This window comes from Mustela nivalis (genome assembly GCF_964662115.1).
Source record: "Mustela nivalis genome assembly, chromosome: 3".
NCBI classification, from domain to species: domain Eukaryota; kingdom Metazoa; phylum Chordata; class Mammalia; order Carnivora; family Mustelidae; genus Mustela; species Mustela nivalis.
This window is the reverse complement of record NC_139022.1, coordinates 155,865,422-155,879,663: the sequence shown is the minus strand read 5'-3', so window position 1 is coordinate 155,879,663 and position 14,242 is coordinate 155,865,422. Positions and strand designations below refer to the sequence as shown.

Genomic DNA, 14,242 nt, shown 5'->3' with positions numbered 1-14,242 from the left:
TAAAAAAAAATAATAAATGTAATTAGGAGAAAACAAGAAAGACTTGAGCAATAAAGATGTGATTCAAACCCTTTATTTATGTGAAAAAGGCATTCTGGAAAGCAGTTAATAGCCAAAAATGGAAAGTGAGATAAAGAAAGAGTGAACGACTTATGCCTGTGGTAAAGAATTCATAATCCAAAAGCTTAACAGAGAAGGGGAGGATGGAGAGAAAGGGAAGGAGGAAGGAGGAGAGAGAGAGAAAGAGAAAAAGAAAAGAAAAGAAAGAAATTAATCAGGCCCTCAAACTATTCTTCTTAGTCTTACCTAATTTATATTAGCTTTTAATAGACTTTTTGCTGCTACTCCATTAGCCAAGAGTGACTAAACAGTATATATTTTTAAAAGATTTATTTTAGAGAGAGAGCACAGTGTGGGGGAGCAGGAGACCAAGAGAGAACCTCAAGCAGACTCCCCGCTGAGCACAGAGCCCAACACAGGCCTCGTTCCCAGAACCCTGAGATCACAACCTGAGCCAAAATCAAGAGCCAGACGTTCAACTGATGAACCAACCAGATGCCCCTGACTAAACCTTATATTTAAAAAATATATCATTTGGAAGCTACTTGATACTGCACTTTGCTTTTTGTCAAATACAGCAGAACTCCAAAAGTGACTATCATCATTCTTGGAGAAAGCATCAAGGAATAGAGGCCCTAGTTAACATGGTAACATGTTAATCCCTCAGACTTCTTGCCAACTTAATTTTGTGAAACCTAATAAACTGTTGTCCTGAGAGACGGGAACAAAGAACAGAAATGGTGAGAGTTTTTTGGTCTTTTTTTTTTTTTTTTTAAAGATTTTATTATTTATTTGAAAGGCAGAGAGTACAAGCAGGGGTAGAGGCTGAGGAAGAGGAAGAAGCAGGCTTCACGTCCAGGGGGACATGGAGCTCAATCCCAGGACCCTGAGATCATGACCTGAGCCAAAAGCAGATGCTTAACCAACTGAACTACCCAGGTCCCCTGAAATGGTGAGTTTTTTTAAAAAAGAAAGAATTAGAATCATCCTGTTCTTTTCCAAATGTCAGTAAAATGAAAATAGTATTTTCTGTGGTAGAGACTTTATTTTCTTCCCAACAGTTCAAAGTACTATCCAGGAAAATCTACTTAACATGGAAAGCCAGAAACCGTACCTGAGGTGAAGACAAACCATAGCTGGATTGTCTTATGCTTTATTAAAAAATAGGACATCTCATCAAAGAATAATACCTGCTTTGAGTCATATACTATGTGAGTGAACTCACACTAGCATAAGCTATACTTTAATTTGTTTTATAAACTTTCAGGGAGACAAGAACTATGTCTAGGATTTTAATAACCACAATGTTTGACTATTATTCAGTGTGCTAAAACGCAAGGTCACAGTTCCACACAGCCTTATTCAATAGTGAGTCTGCCATCCACTAAATAATTTCCCCATATGCAACACATGTTTTTCTGTATCCTCACTGTGACTAAACACTAGCAATAAGCCACAAACAGAAATGGGGATTAAATACCACTTCAGTTTATTATTATACTGGACAATTCCTAATCCAATGGTTTATCCAGAAAAAATGGACAGAGTGAGCTTCTAGTCACTGTTGAGTATAGTCGCAAAGCCTTTGTTCCTTCTTCTATTGTTCCTACCTTCCTTAATCACTCTCTTTATAAGAACTAGTAAGCTCCAAGAGGAAATGTTTACTGAACAATAAACACTCCATTTGTTTTTGAGAACTGAATCAACAAAGACATTAGGAAATCCAGATTAACTGTAACATTTATATAGCACATTTGGTCTGAGGAACTCAAAACACTTTATAAAACATAACAGTCTCCCTGTAGCAGGAATCACTGGAAGGCAACCTTTATGCCATGGAAAACCATCTTGGGATGGGTCAAGTCCAAGTGTAACTGCCACGGAGAGGGTGTGGACATTTTCTCACCTTTCCTTCTAGGCCTCAACCAGTGACAGGTCAATTAAAGCTAGAAAGGGTGGCTGGAGATCAGCTGAACCTTCCACCCAGTTCAGGAATTCCTTCTATTCACTACATCTACCTGGACACTTAGTGGAAGGGAAGGCCACAGAGATACCAGGTCTGAGACCTGCTGGACCCAGGGAACCCGGGTTAAGCACCTCTGGAATTTAACCTGAATTTTTAAGCCAGCAAATCTACTCAGTGGAATTCACATATACTCAAGCATGTTTTATTGTCTTGAATGCAAGACATTTATGTATAACTGATTGAAATTGTAACTACCATTTCCTTAAACACGGAGACATTAATAAATAGTCCATACGTGAATCACTCTTTGTTCCAACACATTCTTAAATATGATGTCTACCAATGACTCTACCAAGCAAAAAACAAAATGAAACAAGGCAGCTTCTTTTTCCATTACCAGTCTTCTAGTCCCTTTCCCAAAGGTCTTACTGATAATACATGGATTACTTGAATGCCACCAAAAGCCTAATCCTTCAGATATCCTTTCTGTGGTAAGAATTCACTGAAATTTATATAACTTAAATATAATTATACAACTGAGATCTATGCATTCAAACAGTGACACTTTAAAAAATTATGGGTGGCAAATTCGCATGAGATAATGCCATCATAAAAGTGAATTATTTTATAGTTCTGATAGACAGATTTTTGTTTATTTAAAACTTCATGCCTTTTTGTAAATCCTACCTGGTGCCAAATCAGATTAAGTAAGATACTAATCTGCCATTTAAACCTCTGCTGATGGTTCTTAACCATCCAAGTTTTCCTATTTCTTAATATCCAAGTTTCCCTATTTCTAGGAAAATGTAAATAATAACTTGACATGAAAATAATATCATGAATGGTATTCTTTCCTTTAATACTTATTTACTGAGCTTTTGCTTTGTAAAAGGTACTATTTGAAAAAAAAAGAAAAAGAAAGAGTATAACCAAAGACCGTCAAGATGCTTACAGTAAAGAAAATCAGGCCATAAAACAGGGTTCCGGGGCATTCCAGGGGGAGATGTAGAATGACTGTTGGCGTTTGAGGAAGGGAAAGAGTGAACCTGATAGCAGTGGTAATGGTGTGTAAGCAGCCACAGGGAAAAGCAATACGTGCCTGGGAAAGTGGCCTGGGGCCAGGTCTCGGTTGCTGGATGCAGATGGGGAGGTTCAGGCTTATCCAGTAGGTGATGAGACATCACTGAAAGCTTTCAAGCAAGTTATAGCTAAAAACTAGAATTCAGGCTCCAGAAATAGCAAGATGACTGAATGCAGAGGCAGTGTGAGGGTAGAACTGGCAAAATGTTGTCACTAACTGTAGAGCAGGAAGGGCAGGGGTGTGAGGAGTGGTTTCCAGGAGGACCAGGAAAAGAACTGGATCAAGAGCCCCTCCCCTCAGCCCTCCCGCCCGCCTGCCTTGCTCCTTCACATTCCCACTTCCGTTAGCAGCTCATTCCCGCTGTCCTTTCTCAAGTCTGAAGCTCTGAGCAAGCTCACTTGGGAGGAGGTACAATCACTGACACTTGCAATCTGAGAGTGTTTGTGTCAAAGATCTACAAACACTTCCCAAGGAGCAGGGATAACTGCATCCCATCTTAGAACAGCAAACTGAGACAAAAAAGGGAGAGGGCAAATCACTTCAAGTGAATTCAATCACTGAAGTGTACAATAAAAAACTGACCTATAATTCCTAAACAACCACCAGAGCTATCAGCCCCACAGCAGACTATGTATGTTTTGGTTTTGACCTTCACTGAAGCACTTACCAAAGGACCCCTTTCATGAAGTCATTTAGGCTTATGGTCCTCTTGGTCACACCTCCTGGTAAGTGGGGGCTTTGTCTTACTGGCCTTAAATTCCTCTAAAAGACCTATAAACTGCCTCAAACTCAAAAGGCACCAGATAAATGTCCCACCGAACTGAATTTGCAGGAAGATTCTGAAGTACAGCTCCCACAGCTGTGCACAGGGGGCTGCCGGCCAGCAGCAGAGCTGGCCACCAAAGTGTCGAGGAGGCTCTTCCTGAACAGAAACGTGGAGTCAGCTCTGTCATCAGCAGTTAAGATCAGGTACACAGCAAGAGGCTCTCAACACGAGCAGCAAAGGACAAGAGATATTTGTTTATTCTCTATCATTTTCAATATGAACACAGTTTCTCAGAATTCCTTCTGCCTCAGTAAGAAAGCCATCTCTTTGTGACAGAGCAAAAGAAAACCTAAATCATGACATCTGAACAGCACTATCAAAAGACAATTTATACCAACAACTACATTTGGGATAGATGAAACAAAGATAATTTAAGCTCATGCTTTCATCACTAGAAAGTACACGTGTAGGGCATGTGTAGCCTTGCTAACGGGGCTGTAGGGAACTGAGGGTTCCACTTATTAAAATAAGAACTGGTCATCTGAAGACTCTACAAGATAGGAGGGAAAATGAAACCATGGCCACACTGTCCCTGAGGGTGTGATTAAGGGCTCTTCTAATTAGACAGTTCTTTTCTGATCTTAGACGCTCACAGAATACCATAGTAAGGCATCTGATCATCTTCAAACGGTAATTTAAAGTTTCATTCTGCCTTTCTTTTTACCTCTTGATTGAAGCGGAAGATAGTATGGTCTATGACAATTTCAAGAAAGCAACTCAAGGCAAGCCAATTTAGAAAGAAAAGTGACAGATGAAAAAAAGGTAGAAAAAGAAGCTATGCTAACTATGGCTGGTCATTCTCTTAGCTGTAGAGGCCAGTTTTGAGCTGCAGCAACTGTCAACTCTGTCACTTCTAAACCCGCTCAACCCACCCTGCATCCTTCGAAGCCTCGAACCCAAGAGGGACAAGCCTGGCTGTTCAACTTTTCAACTGCCTGGTGAAAAAAGAAATATGCCCTCAAGCAATCTCCTCTACTGACTTTCAGAACATAACCTGCTTGTTTCACACACACAGATAAGCCTCCTGAGAGCAACATCAGAGCTTCATCAGCCTTGCTTCCATTCAGTTTTCCATGGGTGTTTATGAGTTTAGAAACAATCCACTTTCTTCCCAGATTCTCCAGGGGCTCAAGTCCGCACAAAAGAACGTTACTATAAGAAGGTATCTTCAACCCATTATATAAGACCAGTGTTATCCTAATAATAAAACCATACAAAACATCACAGAAAAGGAAAACTTCAGACCAATAACTTATGAATATAGACACAAAATACCCAACACAATACAAGCAGACTAAGTTTAGAGCATATAAAAAGGATTATATACCATAACCAAGTGAGATGTATCCCAGGAAAGTAAGGTTGGTTCAATATCCAAAAATCAATGAACACAATACACCATATGAATAGAGTAAATGCTGGAAAAAAAAAAAACAGATGATGACCTCAACAGACACACACAAAAAGCATTTGACAAAATTCTATACATTTTCATTAAAAAACATTCAGCAAACTAGGAACAGAAGGGAGTTTCCTCAACCAGATAAAAAACATCTATGAAAAATGCATAGCTAACACCATTCTCAATGCAAAAGAATGCTTTCCCCTAAAAATTTTAGGAAGAAGACAAAGATCCACTCTCACAACTTCAATTCAGTATTATACTGGAAGTTCTAGCCAAGGCAACTATGTTCAGAGAATGAAATGACATCCAGACTGGAAAGGAAAAAGTAAAACTATCTCTATTGGTAGGTAATATGATCATATACCCCCCAAAATTCTAAGCAATCCACTAAAATACTATTAGAGTTAACAAATGAGCTCATTAAGATTGCAAGATAGAAGATCAATATAAAAAAATTAATTTTATTTCTCTACATAGCAATGAACAATCCAGAAGTGAAATTAAGAAAAACAATTCCATATATAACAACAAAACAAAACACAAAAACCCCAGGAATGAATTTAGCAAAAGACATACAAAATGTACACTTAAAACTATAAAATACTATTGGGATAAATTAAAAACAACTTGAATAAATATAAAGATATTAAAGGTTCAGAAACTTAATATTAAGATGGCAACTGTTCACAAATTGAACTATAGATGCAACATAATCCCTATCAAAATCCTAGCCAACTTCTTTTTTTTTTTTTAAATATTTTATTTATTTATTTGACAGACAGAGATCACAAGTAGGCCGAGAGGCAGGCAGAGAGAGAGAGAGAGAGAGAGGAGGAAGCAGGCTCCCCGCTGAGCAGAGAGCCAGATGCGGGACTCGGTCCCAGGACTCCGAGATCATGACCCGAGCCGAAGGCAGCGGCTCAACCCACTGAGCCACCCAGGCGCCCCTAGCCAACTTCTTTGCAGAAATCGATAAACTAATCCAAAATCTTACGTGGAAATGTAATGGATCCAAAATAGTCAAAATAATCGTGAAAAAAAAAAAAAAGAGAGAGAGAGAGAAAGCTGGAGATCTTGCATTTCTTATTTTTAAAGCTTACTATAAAGCTATAGTAATCAAGACAGTATGGTACTGGCATAAGGACAGACATACAGATCAGTGGAATAGAGCTCAGAGTCTAAAAATAATCTTTCACATATACCACCAATTAATTTTCAACAAGGGTACCAAAACAATTTCATGGAAAAAGATTAGTCTTTTCAACATATGATACTGGATATCAACAGCAAAAGGAATGCACCTACTCCACACCATAAACAAAAATTAACTCTAAATAAACCAAAGAGCTCAATGTTAAGAGAAAAAACTACTGAACTCCTAAAAGAAAAAAAGATGTAAATCTTTGTGATTTTTTTTAAAAAAAGATTTTATTTATTTATTTGACAGACAGAGATCACAAGTAGGCAGAGAGGCAGGCAGAGAGAGAGGGGGAAGTAGACTCCCCACCTGAGCAGGGAGCCTGATGCGGGGATTATGATCTGAGCTGAAGGCAGAGGCCTTAATCCACTGAGTCACCCATGTGCCCCAATCTTTGTGATTTTATATTAGGCAATGGCTTCTTAAACATGATGTCAAAAGCCCAAGCAACACAAGTAAAAGAGAAACTGGACTTCATCAGAACTTTTTTGCTTTGAAGGATATCTTCAAAAGAATGAAGAAACAATCCATAGAATGAGAAAAAATGTTTGCAAATTTGTATCTGATAAGATATTTGTATCTGGAATATATAAAAATGATTAAAAATCAATAATTTTAAAAAGTTGGTCACAAGGGACCACATATTTGTATGATACCATTATATAAAATGTTCAGAATAGGCAAATCCATAAAAATTGAAAGCACACTGAAAGTAGAAAAGTGGTTGCCTAGGGCTGGGCAGAATGAGGGGAAATGCAGAGTACAGGTTTCTTTTTGGGATGCTGAAAACATTCTAAAATTAAGTAGTGATCAAGACTGCACCACTCCGTGAATGTTCTAAAAACCATTGAATAGTATACTTCAAGTGAGTGACTCGTATGGTATGTGAATGATACCTCCATAAAGCTATTATTAACAAAAGCCACTTTACCTTGAGGGAGTGGGGTCATCTTGGCCAAGGCGTGACATGATATTTATTAAAGTGTTAATTCCTATTTAAAAAGTAAATAAATAAGGAAATACTGTTAGAAGCATTCTAGGACCATGATATTTTACATAGAAAGGCAATTATCTATCTTACCCCAGTTTGATTTCAAAAGGTTTGATATCTGCATGTCTACAAGTCTGTTCACTTTAGTTACTTAAAACACTTGATAGTAGCAAAAAATTTTCCTAAAAAATTCATCCATCCTTATAATAATGCTCAAAGTGAATGCTGTTACGTATGGGTCAGAAAGCACTATAAAATGAGAATATGCAACAGTCACCAGGAAACTCTTCCTGGTGGGGACTTAATTTACAACAGGGAACATAGACGAAAACACAAGAGTAGAATCCAAACATACCTTTTTTCCTCATATGCATGTGGTGAACTTTTCTATCTCCATATTTGGGCTGTCGAATTCCACAGTTAGATAAAGAATTCCTGGCATGATCAGGATTCATTCCAAAATTTAAGTGATGACTCGGATGAGTCATGGCCAGCTAAAATTTTAACAAAATAAATTTAGTCTGAAAAACTCAGCACAGAAGTGCCATCTTTATATTCTCTCAAACGAAATGGCTGAAAACGATCTATCCAGTAAAATTTTAAGCCCTGATCTTTCCATCTTATCTTCTCCAGGGTCAAATTTCCAGAGCTCTAGTGCAAGACCTTTTCTAAAAAGAAACCCCCAAATCCACATCTTTCAAAGGAGAATTACAATAGTTATCACCTGGAAAGAAGAGCCACAAAGAACGCAAGCCTTAAAGAAAGGACTCAGGTTTGACAGACAAATTTTAGCTTTAGTCTATTTCTTTAGGGATAGTGTCAAAAAAATAAAAATAAAATAAAATGAAAGGTGAGAAAAAGTGTTTGAAAGTATCAACCAGAGTAGAGTAATGGAGAGAGCTGTGTTACTAAACATCCTCATTATCTCCCGGAATGGAGAATCTCAATGTTCTATTTGTAACCTGCAAGATGAATTACTACTATTTTGCTGTTATGTGAGTGTACAGGAGAGTATTTCTTACCTGTAACAGACAACGATCTTGGAAAGTATAGCCTATCAACTTGTCTAGATGCATTAGGCATTGGTGGTAGCGGATATGATGGGTCAAGACGGGCAACATCATGGCATGCTAGAAAGAAAATTTCAACACGTTTATCTCGATCAAAAGTTGTAATAATCCTTCATTTATTTTACAACAAACAAGAACCATTTTTCTCATCCCAGATTTCAACTCCCAAAGTCCTCAAACAGTTTACTGGCCACGTGGCATCCCTGCCAATCCCCTCTTGAGGAGTGGTGGACTACAGTTGCTCAGGGTATAGTCTCTGGAATCACAATGCCTCAGTCTGATTCCTGCTTCACTCATTCATTGTGGAACCTGGCAGAGGAGTTTTTTGATCTCTCTCTGTTTCCTCACCTACAGAATAAGGATCATCAGGAGAGCTATTTCCAAAGGGGGCGAGGGTTAAAAGGATTAAATGAGCAAATACCAAAAAAAATGCCTATCTTAGTACAAGGCTTCTTAGCCCTCATTCAAGTAGGAACAACCTGCTTCATCAGCATTCAGCAGAGTGACCTCAACGAAGCCAGCAGAATTTCTGTGCCTCCTTGTCTATCTTTACTGCTAAGAAAATGGACTAGAGTTCATAAATTCTTTTTTTTTTTTTTTTTTAGAGTTCATAAATTCTGAACCTTTGTCAGGGTCAAGACATTTTTGAGAATCTAAAGAAAATCACCCTTTCCTCAGAAAAATGCCTATGTGCACAAACATGCAAAAAATGTATGCAATTTTAATAGGTTCACAGACTCCTAAAAGCCCATCACTATCCTCCAGGTAAGAACTTCTCAGTCAGGTGATCTCAAAAGGCCATTCTAGGTTTAATACTTAATAATCTAATATTCCAAGGAAAACTTTATAACTACCAATACAGTTATGTCACCTGAGGACATGGAACTTTTACTTTTATTTCAATCACTTTTCATTTGGCTAAAGATTCCTCATTGTGAGATAATTTCATAAAAGTCATTGCTTTTTCTTTTTTTTAAATTACACTTCCCTAGAACTCAAGAGAAAGGAGTCATTCTTATTCATCAGAACCTATAGGCTGGGCACAGCCCCCAGAATGACTGACATATGCTTTATATCATTTTAGTCTTTGAAGTATTTTCAGATGGCATTGTTTAAAAAATACATGATAATGGATTTGCTTGTAACTGCAGAAATCAGTTTCCTGTTTTAACTTATAAGGAAAGACTCGTGCTCCCAAGTAGAAATTCCAATCAACAGGAAGTCCTTCTTTCCAGTTTAATTCAATAAATGTATATTGAGCACCTTCATGGGCAAGGCTTACTACAGCTGTGGAAGAGAAAAGCAGTAAGGATATGCTCTTTGCTTCAAGGGCTTCCCAGAGATATGACATTATGACCCGAATCACTGGCATTTTGTCTACTTTGTTGTTGTAAGTACTGCATTAAAAAACACAGTAATATGGAAAAAAAAGTGTGGTCAAAGTATAGTATCACTTTCCAGGCATTTAAACTGCAGAAAGCTCAAGAAGGAAAAAGCTTTAGCAGAAAATTGCTAAAAATTCAAGGTAGAAGGGGCATGCAGACTACACAGTCCACCTATCTTTATGAAGTGTGAACTCAAACTGGTAAAAAAATATCATATTTTTTTAATACCTCCAGGGAGGGATGGATCATTACCTGTCAAAAAAGGATACCCTCTTCAGGTTATTATGCTAAATGAAATAAGTCAATTACAGAAAGACAAATATTGTATGACTTCACATATGTGTGAAATCTAAAAAACAAAACAAACAAAAAACAGAAGCAAACGAAATAATTTAAAAAATACAGAGAATAAACTGGTCGTTGCCAAAGGGAAGGGGAGTATGGAGAACAGACAAAATGGGTAAAAGAGGTTAAATGGTACAAATTTTCAGTTATAAAATATGTAAGTGACAGCAATGAAATGGAAGACATTGGGAATATAGTCGATAATGTTGTAACAGAGTATGGTGACAGATAGCAGCTGCAATTACCAAGGTGAGCACTACATATAGAGGTGTGAATCACTATGTTGTGCAGCAAAAATTAATATAACATTGTATATCCACTTTCCTTAATAACTTTTTAAAGATTTTTATTTATTTGAGAAAGAGAGACAGCAGGTGTGGTGGCAGAGGGAGAAGCACACTCCCTGCTGAGCAGGGAGGTCGATGTAGGGCTCCATCCCAGGAAGCTGGGATCCCACCCTGAGTCAAAGGCAGACACTTAACTGAATGAGCCACCCAGGGGGCCCCCTTAATAAATTTCTCTTTAAAAAGGAAAGAACACCCTCTTTGGAGTACTTTGATGATTAGAAAATTATTATTAACATTTAGCCCAAATTATGTCTCTTTTGAAAGTTTATCTCTTTGAACCTAGCTGTACCCCAGAAGAAAAACAAACTATATGTAACAGTAATATCTCCACATCTTCTCTTTGTTAATCTAAGTCTTATTTCTTTTAACTTTTACTGGTATGAAATAGCTTTGAGTCCCTTCACTACACCAGTATCTCTATCCGGTAAGTCTACTTCTTGTGAATACCACTAAAAGGTATCTATGACCATGTCTATCTTGTAACCCAGACAACAAAGTCTCAATGTTATCTACAAGACTATTAACAAGTCTAGCTCAGTTTTTCAATCTATCAATCTTTGCAATGTTGAAATACATACAATCACTGAGCACCTCCCTCCAAACTGCCAATTTAAGTCTCGCAAATGTTTTCTCCTTTAATGATTGTATGGAAAAAAAAAATTAAAATTAAAAAAATAAAAATAAAAAAAGATTGTATGGAAATGGATGTATGTGTAAAGCTATTTAAATTCTCTCATAAAAACTGAGCAACCAGGTTAGCAAAACACACCTATAAGCAATATGAACAATAAAAACTAGACAACAAGGTACCCCCATGAACACCTAAATAAGACAGGGTGAGGACAAAGATCTCAGCATCTGTGAGAGAGAAAAGACAGGGAGAGTAGCAGGGCTTCTGATAGTCCTGAGAATGCAAGAACCCCCCAATTAACATATATTCATAGAAAATGTGACCAAGGGGCACCTGGGTGGCTCAGTGGGTTAAGCCTCTGCCTTCAGCTCAGGTCATGGTCTCAGAGTCCTAGGATTGAGCCCCGTATCACGCTCTCCGCTCAGCGGGGAGCCTGCTTCCCCCTTTCTCTCTGCCTGCCTCTTCTGCCTATTTGTGATATCTTTCTCTCTGTCAAATAAATAAAATAAATTTTAAAAATCTTAAAAAAAAAAAGAAAAAAGAAAGAATATGTGACCAAAACTGGAGAGGGCTCTGCAGATTCCAATGTTCTGGGTGAGTACAAGAGGGCAGTGTAACGGCACCAGAGTGCTGAAGCCCTATAAATGCTCAATGAAAAACTGAACTTCCCTTTCAGGGTACAGCCCCATGGTGTGAAGACAGTGCTGGGGGAAAAAGCCACATTTAAGCAGGAGAGGAACAATAAAGAGCAAAAGAAAGAGGGAATCTAAATAAAATAGAGGAGGAAGCAGTGGGGGCAGGTCTCAGGTATCAAAAGTCCTTTTTTTAAAAATCACTTTGCAAAAACAGTAGAAGGAGGGGCTAATTTGGCTTACACAGCCTTCTTTTTTTTTTTTTTTTTTTAAGATTTTATTTATTTATTTGACAGAGGAGAGAGATCACAAGTAGGCAGAAAGACAGGCAGAGAGAGAGGGGGAAGCAGTCTCCCTGCTGAGCAGAGAGTCTGATGTGGGGCTTGACCCCAGGACCCTGAGATCATGACCTCAACCAAAGGCAGATACTTAACCCACTGAGCCGGCCAGGTGCCCCAACTGCCTTCTTAAAATACAGGAAAATATTTCACTTATTTAACTTTATTTAACTTGAAGAGAAACAGAAAAGAATCATACCATCCAAGGATTTTATCAGAAAATAGAGAAAAAGAGCAGAGTAAGATTCCTCAGATAATTAAAAAAAAAAAAGCCAGAGAAACATGCCAATAAAACAGATGAAAGCTATGACCTAACATTTCAAAACAAGCTAAACAAAATAAAGCAATTGGAGCTTTTTGTAAAAGAAACTACAGATAAATATTATCATAACTCAGAAATGAAATGACTAGATGAAAGTAGATTTGAAAAGAAGTGACAAAACTCAGGGAAAAGACATAAAAGGAAATAATCATTTTAAGAACAGAGACTAAACAGAATGAAGAAAAAAACAAATTAACCAATGGACGATGCTTTGAGAAATAAAAGATAGGAAAAGGAAAAATTTTAGAGAAATAAAAAATTAACAGGAAATGAAGCATTCAAGAGATAGTGACAGATACAGGAAACAAGCAAAGAAGATACAAGAAACATATAACAGGAATCCTTAAAGAAAACCAAAACAACAGAATAATGAAATGTGTAATTCAAAGAAACTTTTCTGAGAAAAAAGACAATTTATAAGTATATAATGGAAGGATACACAGCATATCTGAAAAAATTAACCAAAAGGACTGACAGCATTGCTTTATGCCAGAAAACAATGGAAACATATTTAAGATGTTAATGAAAGAAAACATAAACCACAAATTTTACATCCAGCTTATGTGGCCTTTATATTTAAAGACAAATGGTTAGGAACATGTAGGACCTCAAGGATCATTCTTTTTTTTTTTTTTTCCAATTTATTTGATAGACAGAGATCATAGGTAGGCAGAGAGGCAGGCAGAGAGAGAGGAGGAAGCAGGCTCCCTGCTGAGCAGAAATCCGATGCAATGCCCGATCCCAGGACCCTGAGACCATGACAGGAGCTGAAGGCAGACTAAGGAATCTACTAGAAATGAGCTCAATTGAAGAAAAAGGGTGGGGGGAAGAACATGAGATAAACACTAACATATAAACTAGCAATTATCTTCAAATATATTTTTACCTGTAGATAATCATAAGTGAGTTGATATTATAGGAAATGCTTAATACTCTACAGAGTAGTACAAATATCAGAAAATGAAGGGAAAAATGTGAAGTCCATGAAGAGCAAGGATGAGGCTGCTGTGTATCTCAGAGATACTACCTTGCAGCAAGAGGATAATTACTTCAAATTAGATACTGGATAAGAGGATCACAAGAAATAGTAAACAGTAGTCATTTTCATGGGACAATGGGACAATGGGACATGGGACACACACACACACACACATACACACACACAGGAACAGAGGGGAAAGTTTCATTAGACTACTAAGGTGTTAACATAAAGATAACCATTAGAACAGAATTATAAACCTCCCTAAATATAAAGAGATATAAAAAGGAAAAAAAAAAAAAAAGCAAAGAAAATGGACCTTACCGTGACCACATAATAAAAACAGTTTGACAGAGGGGAGGCCAAACAAAGAGCATGCGTGTGTATGTTTTTGCTTATATTAAAAAGGAAAATTAAATCAATTTTAAAAGACAGCTATTCTTAGGGGCTCAGGGTGGCAAGAATGGGGTAGAAGAAACAGATATAAATTAGATTTTTAAAATCAGACTTGGCTTTGTAAACCTAAGTTTGGAATTACGGTAACTATTTTACAGATAGTTTTAAATACCATTTTATAAAATGGTATTTAAAAAGAAACACTTAAAATCAAAAGTCAAATGAAATAAATGAGTCTGTGTAACTAGTTTGTGCTCTAAGCACAAGTGA

The 14,242-nt window shown here is 37.3% G+C and overlaps 1 protein-coding gene across 14 annotated transcripts in view; it reads right to left on the bottom strand.

The window, feature by feature from the left end:
• DROSHA (drosha ribonuclease III) overlaps positions 1 to 14,242 on the bottom strand; it is a 119,584-nt gene that overhangs the window by 38,609 nt on the left and 66,733 nt on the right. For all 14 annotated transcript variants that reach the window (XM_082724516.1, XM_082724512.1, XM_082724505.1 and 11 more), the window contains 3 exons: positions 8,550 to 8,657; positions 7,883 to 8,021; positions 7,468 to 7,528 (listed from right to left, as the gene is read on the bottom strand). In XM_082724516.1, the coding sequence (XP_082580642.1) occupies positions 7,468 to 7,528; positions 7,883 to 8,021; positions 8,550 to 8,657 (308 nt within the window). The remainder of the gene's footprint in view (positions 1 to 7,467; positions 7,529 to 7,882; positions 8,022 to 8,549; positions 8,658 to 14,242) is intronic.